General features: G+C 42.4%; 1 protein-coding gene across 5 annotated transcripts in view; it reads left to right on the top strand.

Moving 5' to 3' along the window:
- The window catches only part of tnfaip8l1 (tumor necrosis factor, alpha-induced protein 8-like 1), a 66031-nt gene extending 54514 nt beyond the window's left edge, over window positions 1-11517 (top strand). For all 5 annotated transcript variants that reach the window (XM_060846167.1, XM_060846166.1, XM_060846165.1 and 2 more), the window contains one exon: window positions 6996-11517. In XM_060846167.1, the coding sequence (XP_060702150.1) occupies window positions 7001-7561 (561 nt within the window). In that variant the 5' untranslated portion in view covers window positions 6996-7000 and the 3' untranslated portion in view covers window positions 7562-11517. The remainder of the gene's footprint in view (window positions 1-6995) is intronic.
- The last annotated feature ends 7802 nt before the right edge of the window (window positions 11518-19319 follow it).

The following is a 19319-nucleotide window of genomic DNA, read 5'->3' as shown; positions in this document are numbered from 1 at the left end:
AGAATAAGTAAGCAACTTCATATGTTTTGGGGAAAAAGGGAGGAGACACAGAATATATCAGCCCCCAATCTCTGAGAGGTAATTGACGGTTAAATGATTGATTGTAATTGCTTTATATTAACTTTAAAAAGTTGCAAAACGTTATGGGTGCTGAAAATCTGAAATGAAGGTGAAAAATATGGTGGGCCAGAGAGAAAGCAACAGAACTGGCATTTCAGATTAATCATGCAACAAATCTGCAAAGTGGAACATCTTGTGGTTTTTTAAAATTTTTGTACTGCATAATAAAAACTGTTAGATGGTATAAATAGTCCTGATTGGAAAGACATTACAAGAACAAATGAATAAGTAAATATCAAAGGAGAGGCCTACAAACAAAGACAATGAGGTGAGAGTTGTGAGGTCTATTTGGTGTCATCATAAATGTAGGAGACCATGGAGAGATTCAGGTGTTGGGTTCGATGTCAGATTGTTTTGGCAAACAGCGGGCAGTGACAAAATGGTTTTTTAGGTTGTTGTGAATCTCTGTGGTTTTACAGAAATGAAACCAGGAAACATTGGCAAAGTGAGTGAGCTAAACAATTGGGCCTGGGGTCAATGGATTAATATCCTAATCTATACTGTTATGACTATGCCCTGAGCAAATTTCCATAATTTGATATGATTCCAGAATGGATACCCAAATCATTGCGCTTCAGGGAGAGAAAAGATGAATTGGTTCCTTTTCTCTATTCACTCATTCTCTGTTTGTTGCAAAAGGGCAATTTACAAAGGATCTTCTCACATTTCTCCCAGATCAAATGATTATATATTTTAAAAGGAGCCAATTTTACCAGATTTTCTTGAGTTAACAAAGGAGTGAATTTATTAGTTCCTAAACATGAAATAGTAATGCGACATATATACACATAGATTAGGGCTAAAAAGTGAGACCAAAAAAAGCTTTTTTTCAAAAGGGATCAGTCTCATGGTCATTCATGCAGTGGATGTTATTCATTGCATTGACATTGGCAGTTGAATAGGAGCTTTGGTTGATTGGAATGCTTTTGGCTTGCTTCTTTTTGACAGCAGTTGGTTGGTAGCACTTAGAGCAAGGTACAATATTCCTCTCGTTTCCTGCTGTGCAGTGGTGTTTAGCAGGTCTTCTCAAACTGTAACCTTCACAGGACACTAGTCCACACGTTAGGACATCAGACTAGTACCCCACACTAACAGCTTGCTTTTAATCCCAATATTATGTATATCCCTAGAAGGTAAGATACAATCATGTATGCAGAAGGTGTCCTCCTGTAAGAGGGGATTGAGTAGTCAGCCTTTTGTTAGATCTTCCCTTTTATTCTTTCTGTTTGAATTTCCCCTGACTCTGTATAGATGTGACATTCCAGACTTCCGCTCCATACAGCCACTGATTTTACATTCGCAGTTAATTTTTGGCTTTGTCTTCTCTTTGTTAAGAAAATACATACATACTGCAATTAAAAGTTTAATATGGCCATTGGTGATCTCTGTTATGGTTCATGGTCATGATGATACAGAACCCTTTTACTCTTCCCCTGTATCTCACCTGTGTTTTGTAGACTGCTGACAAGATTTGCACCATACTGCACAAGAGATTCCAAGATAGTTTTGGAAAGTTGGAAACCCCTCTGTACTGTCTGTTGGGTTGGTGAAAAACCCACTGCTGTCTTTATTTCTCCTGCTAGAGAATGCATGTTAATTGAGGACATCAGACATGGTAGTGCTGCCCTTCATCACCTGTCCAGTGTGAAAATGACCTGCCAATGTTCACTCTCACAGTGCCTGAGTGCCACCTTGACCAAGATTAAAGGAAGGCAGTGGGTGGCCCAGGAGCTAAAATAGCAAGAGTCACTGTCCAAGTGAGCAAAATAAATCATATATTCTGCCAAACTGTGCCCTGTGGCTTTGAGATTGGGATTAGATTGGCAATCAGATGTGCCCCAGTGGTACCTTTGGATTGTGACTAATAAACATTTGGCAGACCATTCAGTGCAGTCTTCTCATTCAAGCTGCAGAAAGTATAAGCATTGATATATAGGCAAATTCGGCTGCTGATTTACACCCATCAGGAAGTTAAATGGCCAGATCATGTGACTTTGGTGGTAGTGTTTGGTGAAAGATTGTTGCCAGGAAACTGGAAGAATATAACGTTCTCCTTTTGAATGCAGCCATAGAGACCAGCATTTAAAAAATACACATATAGATAAATCTGATGAAAGAAAAGGCACTAAAGGATAAATGTGCATTTAATTAGCTTTCTTCACAATCTCAGAACATCCAGTTTGGTATATAGTGACTGACATAATATAGGAACCACAGCAACCAGTCTGCACACAGGAAGCTGCTGTAAACAGAAGTGAAGTAACTAATGACCAGGTTAAGTTTCTTTCATGGTGTTGGTTAACGATAAATCTTGACCAGATTACTGTATGAAGTCTTTTTTTTTGTTTTGTCTTGCGATCTTTTATATTCACCCGGGGGATAAACTGCACTAGAGGCTGGAGGCTAGATTTTGTGTTTGAGTCCGGACTGGGATTTTAAACTCTCAGACTTCTGGCTCAGGCAGAAGTGCCAGTCCTCAGGTCAGGGCAACGACAGCTTCAAATTGAAATGTTCATTTGCCTTCGCTCTGACCGTCTGTGTGCTGCTTATACGTTCTGCTCTTATTTGATTTCCAATACGTGGAGGTTTATGTTGATCTGAAAGAACATAGGTGTTGCTGAATTGTGATCAGGAGCAGGAAGTGAAGCTTCCTGAAGTCAGGCTAATATTAACCTAATTAAGGTCACCTAACATGGCACTAGGTCTTTCAGTTGACCAGCTCAGTTTGCCCGATGGACCATTGGGAGAGCTGATATTTGGTTGACCTTGCCACCAGCAGGAAGGTAGAAGCCATCTCTATCATTTTCTGCACTGTTAGGGCTGTGCCAGGGGATTTATTGAATTGATTTATTTATTGTCACGTGTACCAAAGTACAGTGAAAAGCTTTGTGAGCAGTACAGGAAGATCACACAGTAAGGATGTACAGAGCAAAGCAATTTTGAGGTTACACTGCACAGGTTACACTGCATGGGGCGTGCACCAGGTGAGATCAATGTTAGCAAGTTCAGCATTACTTGAGACTTCAGAGTCCACTTGTTCATCTAATAATGGCCAGGGGGTTCAGGCTTAGGGTTTATACATTAGATTAGATTACCTACAGTGTGGAAACAGGCCCTTCGGCCCAACAAGTCCACACCGACTCGCCGAAACGCAACCCACCCATACCCCTACACTTACCCCTTCACCTAACACTACGGGCAATTTAGCATGGCCAATTCACCTAGCCTGCACATCTTTGTGACTGTGGGAGGAAACCAGAGCACCCGGAGGAAACCCCCGCAGACACGGGGAGAATGTGCAAAATCCACACAGTCAGTCGCCTGAGGCGGGAATTGAACCCGGTCTCTGGCGCTGTGAGGTAGCAGTGCTAACCACTGTGCCACTGTGCCGCCCACCAACAGTGCTGAATCGGTCGTTCTTAATTGGAACAGTAATGTGTACTGAATCTATATACAACATAAATTCAACTAGATCGTCCTATGAGAACACACTGACAGAATTTTTTCTGTTGTGCTCTCGATGTTCTGCTCGTGATCTTTGTAACAAACCTCAGCCTTGTCTTCACTAGCTGGCCTGTCAGGACAGGCCTGTTTGTATTGTGGTGCATACTAATTGCCAATCACAGAACCTTATTTATGAGTAATAGTTATTCTCAACAATGCAGAAAAATAGCGAAGCTTGTGCCCAGTAACCTGCCTGTTTGTTTCCAGCTGGGAGGAAAGGTAGTGGATATTTGGGAAGGGGCCCTCCAAAATCTGCCAAATACTCATTGGCAGGCACTGCACGCCATCTGTGAAGCATGTATAAGGGCTGATGCAAACATCTTGGAAAAATTCTGGCCCTGAATCAGTCATTTCACAAGCAGGCATTTGCAAAGTCTTTGAACAAGCCTGTTCTGTCTTCTGGTTCCCATCAGTTACAAATAATAATACTTTACACACACTGCTGGGGCTTCACTGATTCTATATCTTGCTGCTGTCCATGTGACTGATATTGATCGGCTGACATATTTAATCAGCACATGACTGCAGTGCGACAAAGAAATAACAATCCTGGTGATAGATGTTCCCAATACAATTAGTTCCTAGTCCTGTATGAATAATAGAACAGCATTATAAGGCTTGTTACTGAGTAATACTGTATTTCTACATGTAACTATTATTGCGATGTTCTAACACTGAACTTAGTTTGAACTTAGTAATATTGTCCTGTTGTGGTCAATTTAACAAGCTGTCTTTGTTTCTATCCTAAAGAAAAAACAAAAGAACTGCTGCTGCTGCAAATCAGAAACAACAAAAAAAGAAATTGCTGGAAAAGTTCAGCTGGTCTAGCAGCATCTGTGCAGAGAAATCTGAGCTGGCCCTTCATTGTGAGGAAGGGTCACCGGACCAGAAACGTTAACTTTGATTTCTCTTCACAATTGCTCCCCGATCTGCTGAGCTTTTCCAGCAACTTCTGTTTCTGTTTTTGACTCTATCTTACTCGACCTTGGTTCAGTCGATAACTGTACCAACCTGAAAATGCAGGAAAAATTGAACTCTTGAAATATCAAAACAAAAGTTTTTGAAGAAGTAACATAGAAGATTGATGAGGGCAGAGCAGTAGATATGATCTATATGGACTTCAGTAAGGCGTTTGACAAGGTTCCCCATGGGAGACTGATTAGCAAGGTTAGATCTCATGGAATACAGGGAGAAGTAGCCATTTGGATACAGAACTGGCTCAAAGGTAGAAGACAGAGGGCGGTGGTGGAGAGTTGTTTTTCAGACAGGAGGCTTGTGACCAGTGGAGTGCCACAAGGATCAGTGCTGGGCCCTCTACTTTTTGTCATTTACATAAATGATTTGGATGCGAGCGTAAGAGGTACACTTAGTAAGTTTGCAGATGACACCAAAATTGGAGGTGTAGTGTACAGCGAAGAAGGTTACCTCAGATTACAACAGGATCTGGACCAGATGGGCCAATGGGCTGAGAAGTGACAGATGGAGTTTAATTCAGATAAATGCGAGGTGCTGCATTTTAGGAAAGCAAACCTTAGCAGGACTTATACACTTAATGGTAAGGTCCTAGGGAGTGTTGCTGAACAAAGAGACCTTGGAATGCAGGTTCATAGCTCCTTGAAAGTGGAGTCGCAGGTAGATAGGATAGTGAAGAAGGCGTTTGGTATGCTTTCTTTTATTGGTCAGAGTATTGAGTACAGGAGTTGGGAGGTCATGTTGCAGCTATACAGGACATTGGTTAGGCCGCTGTTGGAATATTGCGTGCAATTCTGGTGTCCTTCCTATTGGAAAGATGTAGTGAAATTTGAAAGGGTTCAGAAAAGTTGTACAAGGATGTTGCCAGAGTTGGAGGATCTGAGCTACAGGGAGAGGCTGAACAGGCTGGGGCTGTTTTCCCTGGAGCATCGGAGCTGCGGTTTACAAAATTATGAGGGGCATGGATAGGATAAATAGACAAAGTCTTTTCCTCTGGGGTTGGGGAGTCCAGAAATAGAGGGCATAGGTTTAGGGTGAGAGGGGAAAGATATAAAAGAGACCTAAGGGGCAACCTTTTTATGCAGAGGGTGGTACGTGTATGGAATGAGCTGCTAGAGGATGTGGTGGAGGCTGGTACAATTGCAACATTTAAGAGACATTTGGATGGGTATAAAAATAGGAAGGGTTTGGAGGGATATGGGCCGGTTGCTGGCAGGTGGGACTAGATTGGGTTGGGATATCTAGTCGGCATGGACGGGTTGGACCAAGGGGTCTGTTTCCATGCTGTACATCTCTATGACTCTATGAAAAGGGTCTTCATTATTTAAACCTTGACCTGTCAATCTCAGTAAGACCAGTGACTTAAAACAGTTGACCTCCATACACCACAGGATTGTTTTGTGGTGGAATTGAGGGAAAAGAAATTGGTTAGGGAGCTATTGGATCGGGAAAAGATCAACTGTGGCCCCCTTATGTAGTTGAATAGTCTTCCAGCAATAATTGTGTAAGGTCATTCTTAAATCAAGCTACTTGAGTGACACTAATAAAATGGCTGTATACAAGGTCAAACACAAAATTGCACTCTCAAGAGACAAAAAGTAATAAAGTGATCAAGCAATCAAGCAGATTCTTGCCTTTACTCACCGAGGAATAGAATATAAAAGCTGGAAGGTTATGCCAGTACATTCTAAACTGCTTGACAGGCCACAGCCTAACTACATGCATGATGTGAAGGTGCTGGTGTCAGAATGGGATGGACAACGTTAAAAAAACCATGCAACACCAGGTTATAGTCCAACAGGTTTATTTGGGAGTACCAGCTTTCGGAGTGCTACTCCTTCGCCAGTCTGGTCACCACATTGCAGGAATTTGTACTTTTACCTGGACCAGAGAATTTTAGTTACAAAGAAAAAAAATGGGTATGTTGGGGTTCTCTTCTTTATAGCAACAGAAAGCAAGAGAAGAGCTCAGTGATGTGTATAAAAATGAAGGCTCCAGATAGTGAGTAGGAAAATCCTATTGCCCTGGATTGCAAGGGTAAATATTTAAGGTAAGAAACGGAGGCTTCACAGGGATTTGATGGGAAATCTCTGTCACCCAGAGGGAAGTGAAACTCACTGAGATAGACACCTTTATTTAAAAGGCATTTGAGTAGGCAATTGAAGTCCCATAATCTACAATTCAACAGACCAGGCATTGAAAAGTGGGACGATACTGGATGGTTACTTGGCTAGCAAGGATATAATGGCACAAATGCCCAGTTTCTGAGCTTTAACTTTCAATAATTCAAGTAAAAGTGGTCCAGGAGCTGGTAGGTAGTGGGGGTATTTGTAGTCCTGGCTTAGGGTTTGGTGCTGAGATCCTCTCATGTGGAATTGTGCTTTGCTTTCCTTCCCCAGAGACAATGGATGTCTTCAATACCAAAAGCCTGGCCATGCAGGCACAGAAGAAACTCCTGGGCAAGATGGCATCCAAAAGCATGGTCAACATCTTCATCGACGACACGAGCAGTGAGGTCCTAGATGAACTTTACTATGTGACCAAGGAATACACGCGAAACAAAAAGGAAGCCCAGAAGGTCATCAAAAACCTCATAAAGGTGGTGGTTAAACTCGGAGTTCTCTACAGGAACAACCAGTTCAATGCAGATGAGCTGGTGTTGGTGGACAAGTTCCGCAAGAAGGTCCATCAGTTGGCTATGACAGCCGTCAGCTTCCACCAAATTGACTTCACGTTCGACAGGCGTGTTCTTGCGAACATCCTGAATGAATGCAGGGAGTTGCTGCACCAGGCCATCAAACGGCACCTAACATCCAAGTCCCACGGGCGCATTGACCACATCTTTAACCATTTTGCGGACTGTGAATTCCTGGCGACACTGTACGGCCCCACAGAGCCCTACCGCGCACATGTGCAGAAGCTTTGTGAAGGGGTCAACAAAATGCTGGAAGATGGCAACATTTGACTGGGGCATTTGTGAGAATGACTGACTGTGTGGGTGCACTGTGAGGTGGAGGGATTTTTTTGAAAACAAAAATGCGCGGCAAAAAACGTTTGTTTTGATGAGATTCCTTTTTTCATACTGATGGCAAAGTACCCTAACCACAACTTGATGCTGAAGTATCTTTCTACAGGGATCCATTTAATAATTAGGGCATTGAACTGTAGTCTACCCAATTCCTAAGCCTGATCGCACATTATTATACACTCAGGCTCTGCAAGAAACACAGAGGTCTTCCTTAAATGGGTACTTTTAAAGCCAAGCCCTTTGCCCAAGCAATTGGAAATAAGTGTGGCCTTGTGAGGGAAGTAGCTTTTGCATTGCACTGGACATATCATTTTCTGTCCAACTGATGGATGGATAATTTACAGCAGCTGTGTTGACCCAAATAGTTTTGTTTCAAATACAATCAAATCCATCAATCCCTATTCTTAGACAAACCAGCTGTTGTTGGCCACAAAATGAGTAAGTAAGATCAGATGTATCTTGCTTGTCCTGGGCAGGTAGAGTACAAGAAGGTTAGTGAGTGGGCATTCAGTCAGGTTTCCAGATTGGCTATTCAATAAACCTGGCTCAAAACTCTGTGAAGGTGAGATTCAATTTGACTGTCCTGTTCCTTCAACCAAACCGCCTAGCCACTTCCCTTACCTGGGCTCAGGTGCATGATTGAGATACACGGTGGGGTGTGATTCCCTTCAGCAAGTTTCAGTGCCTTTGAGGGAGGAAAGGATAAAAATCAGGATGGACATGGCCAAGGAAGAGTGCAAGCCAAGTCAGTCAAGCACTTCCAGCCACCAGAATGGTCTTACAATTACAAACCCCAGCCTCAGGCATATTAAAAACACCAACTCTGAGTAAGACTATGGTTTTAGCCTGAAGCCATTAATTTAATCCAATGTTAAGTGGGCTTACTGTTTCTGTTCCAGACTTGTACAGTTGACCTTCTACCACCAGTGTCAGGCGATTACTGTATATACCGTGTATATTTGAAATGGAACGATGCCAGCTATGATGCATGTGATCTTTTCTTTAGGCTTTGAGACCTGTTTGTGACTGATTGCCCATCAGCTTTCTGTACTTGGACCCATTTTGAATCATTGAATTTTTTTTGGGGGTGGGGAAAGGACACTGTATTGGTTTTCAAACCTGTTCTAATGTGAAATGACTTAAATGCTGTGGTTCTAATCTATATTTCTATCACTTCTCTGTTTTACTTATTTGTATTAAGTTCACAAACAAAAAAAAGGTCAAATTTCCTTCAACTCTCCTCTCTTATTCAGCTACTAACTCTCACTTCCCTAACAGTACTGTTGCTAAATCTATGTTCATGTTTACTGAGCCACATAGTGTTTGTAGAGTTAATCGAACACCTAACTAGCATCAGAAGTATTTCAACTGCCTTGAGAGAGGGATAAATATCAACCAGTACCACCAGCTGTGGCCCATCTGAGAAAGTGAGTGTAGGTATTGACCAGGACAAGTTTGAGCTGAGCACTGATGGCCACAGGATTTGATTATTGTGGCAACGCTTGCTATCTGGGCACATTACAAAAAGACCATTTCAGCATCAGGGTTGTACTAAGCCACATCAGTTTTATTTTGTTTCAAAAGTATATTTTATTCATTAAATTAGTAGATGTGTTTTACAGTACAATGCAAATGTGAGAATTCTCAATGAAATACTAAGTTAAACATGGTATGCAGTACATTACAACTCCTCAATCAGCTTACAGTGCAGATTGCAATTACATTGCATTAAACATTCTCTGGTTCACATTGCCCAAGGACTTTTGCACTGCTTCCAGCCTCTCAGTATACAATAGCAGTCAGACTCTGTTTACAACTATTGTAAAGACTGGATGTGTCAAGGTTCAGTGCTTTGCTCAGGAGGGAGTCCTGGACCTGGGGCTGTGCTGGTCTGCAACACACCGTCTTGAGCAGCTCCTGCCACTGGAAGCAATCGCAAAACAAGTCTTTAATGGAGTTGATGGGCTTTGAGTAATAACTGATGTTTGTCTTGACTTGCATCCCTGGGAACTGTCCTGCATTACAAAGCTGTTCGGGATGAAGTTTGCCAAAAAATCATCTTTTTCCAATTGCTTTTTGGGAAGTGTGCAAATCATAAGGTGGGGTGTAACAGTCTCCTCTTCAGCTGTCTCCAGGGCAACATACCGTGTTTCTAACACTTCAAGTCATAGAGTCATAAAGTCATACAGCACGGAAACAGACCCAAACTAAACTCGTCCCACCTGCCTGCTCCAGACGCATATCTCTCAAACCTTTCCTATTCATGTATCTATCCAAATATTTTTTAGTGTTGTAATTATACCTGCACCCACCACTTCCTCAGGAGGTTCATTCCATGCATGAATCACTCTCTGTGTAAAGAAAATCCCCCATGTCTTTTTGAAATCTCTGTCCTCTCGCCTTAAAAATGTGTCCCCTAGTCGTGAAATCCCCCATCCTAAGGAAAAGACAACTACCATTAACTCTATACCCCTCATTATTTTATAAACTACTACAAGGTTGCTTCTCAACTTCCTATGCTCCAGTAAAACAGTTCCAACCTATCCAGCTTTTGTTTCTAACTCAAGCTTTCCATACCCAGCAACATCCTGGTAAATCTCTTCTAAAACCCCTCCAGCTTCCTACTATCCATCCTACAGCTGGATGACCAGAAGAGGCCTCACCAAAGTTCTGAACAGCCTCGAATGACTTTCTAACTCCCATACTCCAAGCACTGAACAATTGTGACTGAAGCATGTGAGAGGGAGGTCCCTCTCACTACCAGCTAGAAACATTGTGCTGCTTGTAGAAAATTTGGAGAGATGAGGCATTCTGCCCAGGGAACGATCAGGAACAATCAGAAAAAATTGCTTTGTCCCCAAGAGCATTAAATATATTGAATGTGCATTGCGTTGTGATCAAAGTTGTTTTTAGCACAATTGTTTCTAGAAATGCAATGCCTTATCTAAATCCTACAGCAATGTGTCCAGAACCAACTTTCACTACATTGAGCTCAGACAGGACTCAGAACACAATGCCACGTTGGTGCTTACATAGCAGGGATCTACACAGAGTTTGACACAGCCACACACAAAGATGGTCATCGCGTTGAGGGCAATGTGTTGTATATTTATCAGCTTTCACTTGATGGTTTTATATATTGTGTCTGTGTGAATTTTCGACTTCCCGATCAAGTGAAAACAGAGGCACCGAGAGCAGCTTGAAGACTAGCTTCTTCCTCGCAGGGAGACAGGAGCATCACTGTCTCAGTCCCAGTATTCATTTGAGCTACAAACTCCTAGATACTGATCTCCTCCCCAGTCCCCCTGATTCATATTCACAGCACCTTCAGGTATTCTGAGCTGAAGGTGAAGGTGACAAAAGAATCTGTCAGCTCATTTGCACATTACTGTGCTCTGATCTGGATGAGCTGACAGTGAATCTGAGCAAATCACAATGATATGGTCCATGCACAGGGAGATACTGACTTGAACCCTTCTGCCTAGGATCATCACATCTCTTACACACACATCCTATTTGGTTGACTCAGCAAAAGTGTCGATACAAACCAAGCACAAGACAGGAAGAGAGTAAATCCTTATCTAACTCCAGATTTAATTGGAAAACCTTTAGTTCCGACCTGTTGATTAAAACTGATGCCTCTGTAGTAATCCAGTTGTGGATCCCTTCCTAAATCCATTGCAGAGAGAATGTGCATTGTAACATTCTGTGAAAGGCCATCTTGTCCAAGGTGATAAGGCAGGTTTTCACTCTCTCTGCACCTTCCCAACAGCTGGAACATCCTCTGTTACCCTGGTGCACATGGATAGTACAGTCTGCCTGTAGAGTACATAAGATACCACTTTTCACTGTATCTCTGTACACTTGACAATAATAAATCAAATCAAATCCTTTTCTGGATGTACATGATTGTATTGTGGGCTGTTAGAGTCCCTGGAATGGGTGCAGTACTGGTCTGATGACCAACCCCACAGCAGACTTGGCCAGATTGGTAATGACCTCAGACAGGGTTTTGCTGCTGATATCAAGTCTGAAGGCAGGAGCCACTGATCTCCGATTTCCTTCCTCTCTGCCTTCTGTTTGTAGATGTGTGATGATACTATTTTTCATGGATCGTATCAACCAGAAACGTACTTCTGCACATTCCCACAGCTGGGAGCCAATCTTCTCCCACAGAGCTGTTGGCGTAGTGGGGGTTTAACAGGTGATACAGAACACTCTTTCACTCCTTCCACCTCTCGCCCCCACCCCCCAACTCCATGTTGCTGAGGCCTAACAAAGCTTCAAGATGGAGGATTGAAAGGCCATGCTATCAGTTGGCTTCACGTTGTACAGTTCATTGCAAAAGGGTTTATTGACCCTTGACTCTGTGATGTCCTTGCCTCTTCACTACATTGTCTGTATTCAGACTGCTAATCACAGAGCTACCAGTTATAGCTGTGTGCTTGGCTGATAGCTGACTGTGCTTCAGCTGGTGAGTTCATGAAGTTAGCTGTTTCCTACTTCCCAACCCAACCTTCCCCTCCCAGTAACGGAGAGGTCAAAGTCACTCTCTCAAGTCCAGATCTGGTAATGATGAAATGTTGAGCAGATGGGATTACAAATCATTGCCACTGAGGTAGCAGAGTCAGTAGGAGAGCTGTCATCTGTGATTGTATTGGAGGATGTGTGCTAGGGAACTTTACCCCCTCACCTATATTTACTCACTGCCAAGGGATCACACTGTAGGCTAGCTGAAGAAGCTGTGTGTATTATTGATGTACTGTTGCTTTTCCTGGTGACAGAGGGAATTATCTGACTAGAAGAATGTTTCCCTTTGGAATTAGTTAATTTGCCTGTCTACATTCCTTGTTTGTCCTGCTGTCAAGAGGTGGAATGTTACACCAGGAAGTAATGTGACTAACCCTGCATTCCTCTACAGTGAGGTCTTGATTTCAATTAACTAAACGTGGATATTTTGTCTCCACAGGAAAAGGGGGAAATCCAGTACAAGTCTAATTGTGTTGTTAAATACAGATACATTTGAAACTGGCAGGCTCGATACCAGATTATGAATTTTAGGTAGGAGGCTTTGAACAGTAGAGAGTTCAGGCTAATCCTCAGGTTGGTTGAGGAGAACAGGTTGGATGGGGCAGCATGGGTGGATCAGTGATTAGAACTGCTGTCTTACAGCACCAGGGACCCAGGTATGATTCCAGCCTTGGGTGACTGTATGAGTGGAATTTGCACATTCTCCCCATGGCAATGAATTCCAAGGCCCACCACTCTCTGGCTGAAGAAATATCTCCTCATTTCAGTTGTAAATTGGTCACTTCTAAGACTATGCCCATGGGTCCCTGTATTCTAGTCTAATAGAAACAAATTTATTAGATTTCCCCTCAAAACCTTCTAAACCCGAATGAATGCACTCTTAGGATCCTTAGCCATTCATCGTATGTTAGGCCTACCATTCCAGGGATCATCCATGTGAATATCTGCTGGACACGTTCCAGTGCCAATATGGTCCTTCCTGAGGTTTGGGGACCAGAATTGGACACAGTACTCTAAATGGGACTTTATGAAGTCTCAGTAGCACATTGCTACTTTTACATTCCACCCTCTTGAGATAAATTATGACATTACATTTGCTTTCTTAACCACAGACTCCACCTGTAAGTCAACCTTTAGAGAATCTTGGACTAGCGCTCCCAGATCCCTTTGTACTTTGGCTTTAGGAATTTTCTCGCCGTTTAGAAAATAGTCCGTGCCTGTATTTTTTTTCCAAAATGCAAGACCTTGTATTTTCTTACATTGAAGTTCATCAGCCATTTCCTGGTCCATTCTCCTAAACTGTCTAAATCTTTCTGCAGTCTCCCCACCTCCTCAGAACTACCTGTATGTCCTCCTAACTTTGTATCATCAGCGAACTTCGCCAGAATGCCTCCAGTCCCTTCATCCAGATCATTAATTTTTAAAGTGAACAGCTGGGGCCCCAACACTGAACCCTGAGGGACCAGACCGCACTTGTCACAAGCTGCCATTCTGAAAAGAACCTTTTATCCCAACTCTCTGCCCTCTGTCAGATAGCTAATCCTCAATCCATGCCAGTAGCTCACCTCGAACAGCATGGCATCATGTTGGTCATAGCAATATTTTAGGACTGTCCAACCCCTGAGGCCTGAGAATCTTTAGTAGTTGCAAACACAGGACATTTCATTTTCTGTATTCTTTTGTAGGACATGGGTATCACCAAGGTCAGCATTTATTGCCCATCCCTAATTGTCCTTGAGCTGAGGAGCTTGCTGGGCCAACTCAGGGTCAACCACAGTGTTGTGAATCTAGAGTCCCATGTAGGCCCGATGGAGTACAGACAATGGATTACCTTCCTAAAAGGGCATGACTGAATCGAATGGGTTAGCACAAACAATTAGTAACAATTACCATGAAACTAACTTTACATTCTGAATTTATTAATTGATTTTTAAACTTGTGTGGTAGGATTTGAACCCATGTCACCAGTGACGTTACCACTACATCTATTCAATATGTCACAAATGTATATTTTACTGGCATACATTTGTTTTTCAAACACTGCGAAACGTTTCCTTGGTAAGGAAAGAGAAAAATAAACATTTTACCGCATGCTGAGTTTTAAAAATATTGAGGTTGATTTAGAGAGAGGGTCATGCAGTGACATTACATCTGTGGTTTTAAAAAACATTAAAATCTGGTGAACACAGAGGTTTGAGCTGCTGGTGTTTGTGGATTCTGAAGATAGTAGCTGAGTTATGTACTCTGCATCCATAGAAACTGCAAGTAGCAATTATCCCTCCAAACATTATCAGCTGGAGAGGGAGGGGGGAAGAGAGAGAGAAAGAGAATATCTTGCGTTTTGGTAATAGGCCTATTGCTGAGCCTGGGTAAAGTTGCTAACTCTAATCCTGTTCCTGTGGCATGCTCTCTCCATCTACACAAGCCTGTCAGATAGACTTCCAATCACTCATCTCCCAATATTTTTATGACTAATAAACAAACATTCAAAGAAAATCACAAAAGAACCTTGTTTTTATGCTGCAAAAAATTCTCAGTATCCAAGAGATTAATCTTTAATTCCTGTTAACTCCAAAATAATCCTGGAAGATTGGCAATTCTATCTTGCGTGGAAGCAGTTTAAGGTGATAAGTAAAGACATGTGGTAGTATCACATTGAAGTGCAAAGGGTTAAACCATACTTGTTCTGCAGCTAAACTGAATGAAAACAGTGAGGGAATGAGCTATTGCTCCCTGAGCATTCATTCACTTCCTGAGCTGAGCACGAAGAAACACAGTCCACATCCAAACTGCTCCATTTTACTGAGTGCCTCAAATGCCCAGTTTTTCTCTTCTGATCTTCTTCTGTCATGTGGGTAAGCATTGGAATGTTATTGCGTCTTTAAGGAGGGAGGCCCACAAATAATCTGGGCCACTTCCAAATTATAACATCTCTACCCCTCCAGTCATGTCACCTCCTCCAGTTACTATGATTTCCCTTGTTGCCCCTTCCAGGGTTGCATCAGGATGCCTGTTTGGGACTTACCACATACATGATGAATATAAATCAAACTGAAAATGACATGGGGTTCCTTCAAGGTCTGAGAGGTTTCCTAATTATGTTGTGCTTATCTTCAGCTTGGAAATGTTCATGAAATTAAATTCCAAACAGAAAACATACAATCAGGGAGTCTCTGAGCATCTCGCAGAATTGAGGAATACTGATCCTTCTGGAAGTGACACAGCTTTGCTAACCCCATAATTGTCCTGGTATATCTTGTTATTCCATGCACCGCTCAGTCAGGAATTGAACCAGCATCTACTGTAGGTTCAATCCTCAGGCTCTGCAAAATTAGATGGTATCTGGAATGCTGCAGTTAGCTTCCTGCCCTGATTCCTCTCTAACAAGGGGTTCAATAATTGTTGGGGCCAGGTAGGAATGTGAAGATAAAGTCATAATCAGGTTAGCCATGAGCTTGCTGAATGACAAAACTGCTTGGAAGGCCTGAATGGCCTGCTCTTCCATGTGGTGTATGTGTCCCTGGGCATGGAACGGGAAACAGGAATCCTCTAAAGTTCCTCTTGATGGAAAATCTGCAACTTTAAAAGTGGGATTTCAATCAGATGAGTTCCTTCCTGTCGCTGTGTTGCCTCCCAACGTTCTCAGCTTAGACTCTCACGTGGAAAATACTCGTGTGGGTGAGATAACAGCAGGCACAAGGTCCCTGTATAGAGAGAGAGAGGAGTACATTGAAGCTAAAGAAAAATGACCCTGACAGCTGTAGAGAGTCAGTATGAAATCATTCTGTCCATATTAAAGTCTGTTAAAGAAACTGATGTGTGGAAGTGGATGCAGAGGCACTTGCTTGTCTGTCCAGGCTGTGCCAGCCTATATTGGGAAATGCAGCACTACAAATAGAGACGTGACTGTTGGCTGACCTATTCTAATATAAACTGTGGGAAACAGACTATAAATTCCATATCCATTTTAGCCACTTTTCCACCAAAGTTCTTTTCTGAAAAGTGCTTCTTAAATCTCTCTTTAAACTGTTTGATTAGAAACAGGAATACACCATCTGTTTGGGCTTATTCCACCAGTCAATTAGATTATGCTTATCTGTGCTTCAATTCCATTTATTAGCATTAACTTTATATTTATTGGTGCTGTTCCCTAAACAGAAATCTATCTGAGCCTGAAAATCTAATTGCCTCATCTCACACAGCCTTTGATGAAAAAAATGCCAGATTTTCTACTGTCTTTTGCAAGAAAAATTGCTTCCTAAATTCACTAAAGACTGTACCCCTTCATTCTTGAGCTCCCCACAACAAAGGAAAGGGTTCACTGTATCTCTCCAGGGTAGGTCTACTCAGGCCCTCTGGAAACAACATTTTACAAGCCAAACAAAGATATGTTGAGTGAAAACAAGTAAACATTCAACTGGGTAATAAAGAAAACCCAAGGTTTATTTTCATTGTGTTTGTTCAAACAGGCTTATAAGTTGCTTTCTTATTTCAGACTACTCAGAGTTAGTCTTCCAACGGAAGTATTGGGCAGTTTAGATAGAGAATCTTTCTAAACACGCATCTGAAATAACTCCACAAAGGCCAGTATACCATCAGCGAGTTACCCTTTATTTACACTGCATAGCACACAACACTAGACTGGATTAGATTCCCTACAGTGTGGAAACAGGCCCTTCGGCCCAACCAGTCCACACCAACCCTCTGAAGAGTAACCCACCCAGACCCATTTCACTGTGACTAATGCACCTGTCACTATGGGCAATTTAGCATGGCCAATTCACCTGACCTGCACATCTTCGACCATGGGACAAAACCAGAGTACCCAGAGGAAACCCATGCAGACACAGGGGAGAGTGTGCAAACTCCACAAGACAGTCCCCGAGGCTGGAATTGAACTTGGCATCCTGGTGCTGTGAGGCAGTAGTGCTAACCACTGAGCCACCATGCCGCAACCCAAGTAGCTCATAGTCTGTTTGCAGAGTGAGCAGAACCCCTGACACTCCTGTTTATATCTGTCAGCCAGGACTCTCTGATTAGGGTTGTTAACTTTGGGCCAGTCAGGGAACTCATTCTACAACATCTACCTGGCTGACCTCATTCCAATCACTATAACATCACTCCTCAGTTTTCCAGCCCAATCATGATGCCTCCAGTTGTTTGGTCAAGAGTCAAAGAAAAACAGAAAGAACTGCAGATGCCGAATGTCAGAAGCAAATGCAGAAATTGCTGGAAAAACTCAGGCGGTCTGGCAGCATCTGTGAAGAGAAATCAGAGTTAACGTTTCAGGTCTGATGACCCTTCCTCAGAACCTGCTGAGCTTTTCCAGCAGCTTCTGTTTTTGTTTCAAGTTAAATGTCACTTTGAGCAAATGTCATCCAGGAATTCACTCGAGAACATATGGAAGAACTTTGCATAAAGTTCATGCAGGCAAATGCATCCCTTTAGTCTTTGAATTCATGTTCTACAAATGAAAGGCAAATGTGTCACTTGATATTTAACCCAGTGCCCGCTGTTTTAATTATGAAGTCTCTCCCAGGAGCTGTGTTGATGTTTGATGGATGAGAATAAGCTGAAACTCTGCTGTGACCAGTGTGAAGAGCCCAAGGCTTTGGAATCCAAACCATCTTGGCCACCATCCAGCACTTATTGCAGAGCTGTTTCTGAGAATTGCTCACTTGCTGAACTAAGAATTGAAACACTCGAGTGTTAAAAATGCTCCGAGTAAATTAAATTAAACCATTTCTCACTATCATGATACACACTCATTACAATGTCCAAATGGGTTTAAAGCTGCAGTACAGATTTCTCAGGCTAGTTAAGTTATCATGTTGCGACATCTGATGGGCCAGCTGGTGAGTACCCTGAGCACACAGAAAAGAAAGCTCTCAAATAGATGCGCCTGGCTTCAGTTAAAAATCACACAACACCAGGTTATAGTCCAACAGGTTTAATTGGAAGCACTAGCTTTCAGAGTACCGCTCCTTCATCAGGAGCAGAGCTTTGAAAGCTAGTGCTTCCAATAAAACCTGCTGGACTATAACCTGGTGTTGTGTGATTTTTAACCTTGTATACCCCAGTCCAACACCAGCATCTCCAATTTCAGACTCCACTGTAATCTTATTGCAGTTTTAAAAAGCTCCCTCTCTCTCTCTCACACACACAGTGTCGTCTGACATGTATAAGATGAGATTTCAGGCAAAGTAAAAGTGTGCAGTTGTGCCTCTGGAACTAGATTGCTGCGGTTTTGTACGTTGAAGGTAAATTTACCAAAAAACTACTGTTCCTGATAGGTGTATTCTACAGTGTCACTTTCAATGTTGAGCCAATACTGGGTTCAACATCTGACAGGCATTCTTTAAGTATGACCAGTTTCTGTCTTTCAAATAGTTTTAATCAAAACTATTCAGATGTGTCAGGACAGATGTCTGAAAGCAATGAGGCTTGAACTCAGGCCTTTTAGCTCAGAGGTAGGGACTCTACCACTTCACTACTAAAGCTCTGTCTAATCGTGCTCATTGATTGCCAAAATAGTCCTTTTTTCTTCCAAACTATGTTTTTTTTTTCTAATCAACCTCTTCAGAGATGTTAGGTGAGACTTGCATTTGAGCTTCCCAGTCCAGAGGCAGGGACACCACCACTGTCCCATTGGGGACACCCCACATGAACTGGCTTTTTTCACACCACACCTTTACCAAGGAGGGAAATCGGTCTGATCACACCTGAGACCCAATTTGATCTCAAACTCCCAATTAAGTAATCAAATTTTCCTTTGCATTTCCTTCTCCACATCCTCCTATTCTGTGCGACATACTCTAACTCCCAACCCCCATGCGACCCAATGCACTCCCTCCTGCTCTAACTCTTTTTTTTAAAATTCAGAATTATAAGATTGTTTAAGAAACATTGCTCCACAATCATAAGTTGCTTTCACCTTGGCATAGTGATTTTGGGTTGAATCTTACCTTTCTTTGGCTAAATCAGAGTTCTGTCAAGTATTTTGGATGGATTTTCATTGTGAGGCCTAGTGAGGTTTCTCGCTGTATCTTACCAAATGTGTAACGTTAGCTTGATACCCTCCCACCATCATACACCATTCTGGGCCTACCTTATCATATACCATGCCCTGAGCTACTCACCACACAGCGGATAGTAGCTGAAAGAG

Source organism: Hemiscyllium ocellatum, chromosome 28, assembly GCF_020745735.1.
Source record: "Hemiscyllium ocellatum isolate sHemOce1 chromosome 28, sHemOce1.pat.X.cur, whole genome shotgun sequence".
NCBI lineage: Eukaryota > Metazoa > Chordata > Chondrichthyes > Orectolobiformes > Hemiscylliidae > Hemiscyllium > Hemiscyllium ocellatum.
The sequence above is the reverse complement of the archived record's forward strand: the minus strand, read 5'-3'. Positions and strand labels throughout refer to the sequence as shown.